The 2982-nt window shown below is 66.5% G+C and overlaps 1 protein-coding gene across 1 annotated transcript; it reads right to left on the reverse strand.

Annotated features, from left to right (window-relative positions):
- Nucleotides 1-266: 266 nt before the first annotated feature.
- ACTRT2 (actin related protein T2) lies at nt 267-1400 on the reverse strand. The gene has a single exon (XM_059686142.1). The coding sequence runs from the start codon at nt 1398-1400 to the stop codon at nt 267-269; it is 1134 nt and encodes a 377-aa protein (XP_059542125.1).
- Between the last annotated feature and the right edge of the window lie 1582 nt (nt 1401-2982).

Genomic DNA, 2982 nt, shown 5'->3' on the forward strand with positions numbered 1-2982 from the left:
CCGAGTTTGGTCCAAAGTCTGCGGATGGACACAGCCTCCACTCATACCCCAGGGCTCTCCCAGGAGAAGGAGGGAGTCGGGGGGGGCGGGGGGGGGGCAGGCCACTGGGACGAGATTCGCCTCCCGGGGTCAGAAATGAGGCCGGTGCACCGGGAATGAATGGACGCGGCCAGAGACTGCACCGTCTCGTCTTTTATTGGACACCGTGCCGACATCGAGGGGCGAGCTCGCCACCCCCGGGGGCCGCCCCACGCGCGAGGGGCCCCTCAGAAGCACCTCCTCTGGACCACGGACGTCCCGAACTCCTGGAAGTCGGCGGAGGTGACCCACATCTGCTTGAAGCTGCTCAGGGAGGTGACGATGGAGGCGCCGATCCACGTGGAGAACCACCTGTCGGGGGGCGCCGTGATCTTGATGGGGGTCCCCTTGTTGGCCAGCTGCTCCAGCTCCTTCAGGAGCCGGTCGTCCAGCCCCTGGAACAGGGTGCTGCCCCCCGACAGCACGATCTCTCCGTAGAGGGCGCCCTGGATGTCGGCGCCGCACTTGCCGATGCTGCGGGAGACCATGCGGGAGAGGCCGGGGTTCTGGACGCCCAGCTGCTCGGGCGCGAAGAGGGCCTCGGGCGCCTGGAACAGCTGGTCCCCGATGCAGACGGTGTTCCCGTCCGGCAGCTTGTACTCCCGCAGCACCTCCTCCGCCCGCCGCGACAGCTCCTGCTCGGGCTCCCGGGCGACGTAGCACAGCTTCTCCTTGATGTCCTCCACCAGGGCCCGGGGCAGCGCGCAGGGGAAGGTGCGCCCGTCCGCCTGCAGCAGCCGCGTGAGGTGCTCCGTGAGGTCCCTCCCCGCCACGTGCAGCTTGCTGACCGCGTGGGGCAGGGAGTAGCCCTCGAAGATGGGGACGGTGCAGGTGACCCCGTCCCCGCTGTCCACCACCAGGCCCGTGACGCAGGCCGAGGCGTAGAGGGCCAGCACGGCCTGGTCCGACAGGTAGAAGGCGGGCACCTGGAACGTCTCGAACATCACGGCGGCCATCTTCTCCCGGGCCTCCCTGGGGTTCAGCGAGGGCTCGGTCATGAGCACCGGCCGCTCGCCGGCCCGCACCCCCAGCTCCCACTCGAACAGGTGCCGCCACAGCACCTCCATGTCGTCCCAGCCGACGACCAGGCCGCGCTCGATGGGGCGGCGGAGGAACAGGGCCTCCTTCCTGTGCAGGGCCTCCTCCCCGACGAAGTGCTGCTTCTGGCTGGCCCCCGCCGAGGCCGCCGGGAACTGGGGGTGCCCCACGACGGAGCTGACGATGTGGCGGGGCCCGATCTCGCCCGACAGGCCCGCCTTGCAGAGCCCGGACCCATTGTCCACGATCACGGCCGGGGAGTCTAACACGTGTGGGTTAGACATGGCGCATCCCCCGCCTCAGCCGCATGCGACCCAGGCGGAACCCTCGCGGGCCACTCTGTGACACCAGAGGCTCCTCCGGAAGCTGCGAGGGCCCGGGGTTCCGCGCTCCTCGGGGCGTCTCCCCGACAGGCGAGCAGACGGCGGGTCCCCGAGAGCCCTCCCTCCACCCGCAGGCCCGCTCCCCTCCAGGGACTGAGGGGCTGAGGCTTTCCCAGGGATGGCGTCACATGTGTAACAATGTAACCAAGGCAACCATTGTGCTCAGCTAGCGTCAGAGGGCCTGGGAGCGGGGCTCAGAGCCCCCGGGGTACCCCCACCTGGGGAGAACCTCACAGAGGAAGGCAAGCCATGCCCCCCCCAGGAGGTGTTATCAGCAGCCTGTGACCTGAGGTCCAGCCTTAGGACCGAGTGAAGCAGCCCCGGACCTCCCAGCCCGTGGGCGTCTCGGCCCACTGAGCTGCGGTTTGTGGAGTGACAGAAGCACACGTCCCTTGCTAGGAGTGACCAGGCCCCAGACATGGGTCCCGGTGGGAGGCATGATGTCCACACCTCATCGCATCAGGGACTTAGCACATTCTTTTTGAAGTCAGACTCCTCCAGGAAGCCCTCGGGGATTTCTCTTTCCTTCACCCCAAAGGGCCTGGTAGATGCTAAGCAAAGCCCCCCCCCCACCACCACCACCAGGCCTGCTGGCTGCCTCTCCAGGCACACGCGTCCCTGCGCTGGGTTGAGGTCAGAGCCCCCCTTGCTCCCTGCAGGGGTCCGTGGGGCTGGGAACGCAGTGGGGATGTGAGGTTTCATGAGGGCAGCCTGATGGAGCCGGTCACACGGCCACGGCCACTGAAACACATTCAGAAATGACCAGGTCACCAGGGCTGAGGTGGCCAGGCTGCAGGGCCAGGCTGCGTCCCCAAGGGGCTGGGTGGAGGGGCGGCTCCGGCCTCCACAGCACCCCGTCAGCAGCTCAGGCCCTGATGCTCAGGAAGAAATGGGGACCACTCAGACCTGGGGACTGAGCTCCCTGCTCCCTGAGGAGGTGGAGGTGGTCAGAGGGTCGGGGGGTCAGAGGGTCAGGGGGCCGGGGGGTATGTCTCCAGCCCGGCTCCTTCCCATCCGGAAGCTCCCAGAGGCTCCCCCAGGGTCACGTCCCTCCCAGACCCCTCACCTCCTCCCACCTGTGGTCCTCGCTGCACGTCTGGCCAACCCACCAGCAAAACCTTACGTGGCTGGTCACGTGGTGGAGACGAGTGACGGGTGTGGCTCTGTGCGCACCCACCAGGCCGAGGCCTGGGCAAAGGTCAATCAAAACCTTTTTTAATACATTTTTTTTTTTTATTGATTTCAGAGAGGAAGGGAGAGGGAGAGAGAGACACCACGATGAGACACAATCCCGGAGAGAGAGAGAAACACCCATGATGAGAGGGAATCATGGATCGGCTGCCTCCTGCACGCCCCACGCTGGGCAGGTGCCCTGACTGGGAACCAGACGCTGACCTCATGGCTCACAGGTCAACCACTGAGCCACGCCAGCCGGGAAGAAAGCCTCTGGTTGCTACAGGGACGTTCCCCACGGACACCTCCA

The sequence above is a fragment of the Myotis daubentonii genome, chromosome 3, assembly GCF_963259705.1.
Source record: "Myotis daubentonii chromosome 3, mMyoDau2.1, whole genome shotgun sequence".
In the NCBI taxonomy this organism is placed as follows: Eukaryota; Metazoa; Chordata; class Mammalia; order Chiroptera; family Vespertilionidae; genus Myotis; species Myotis daubentonii.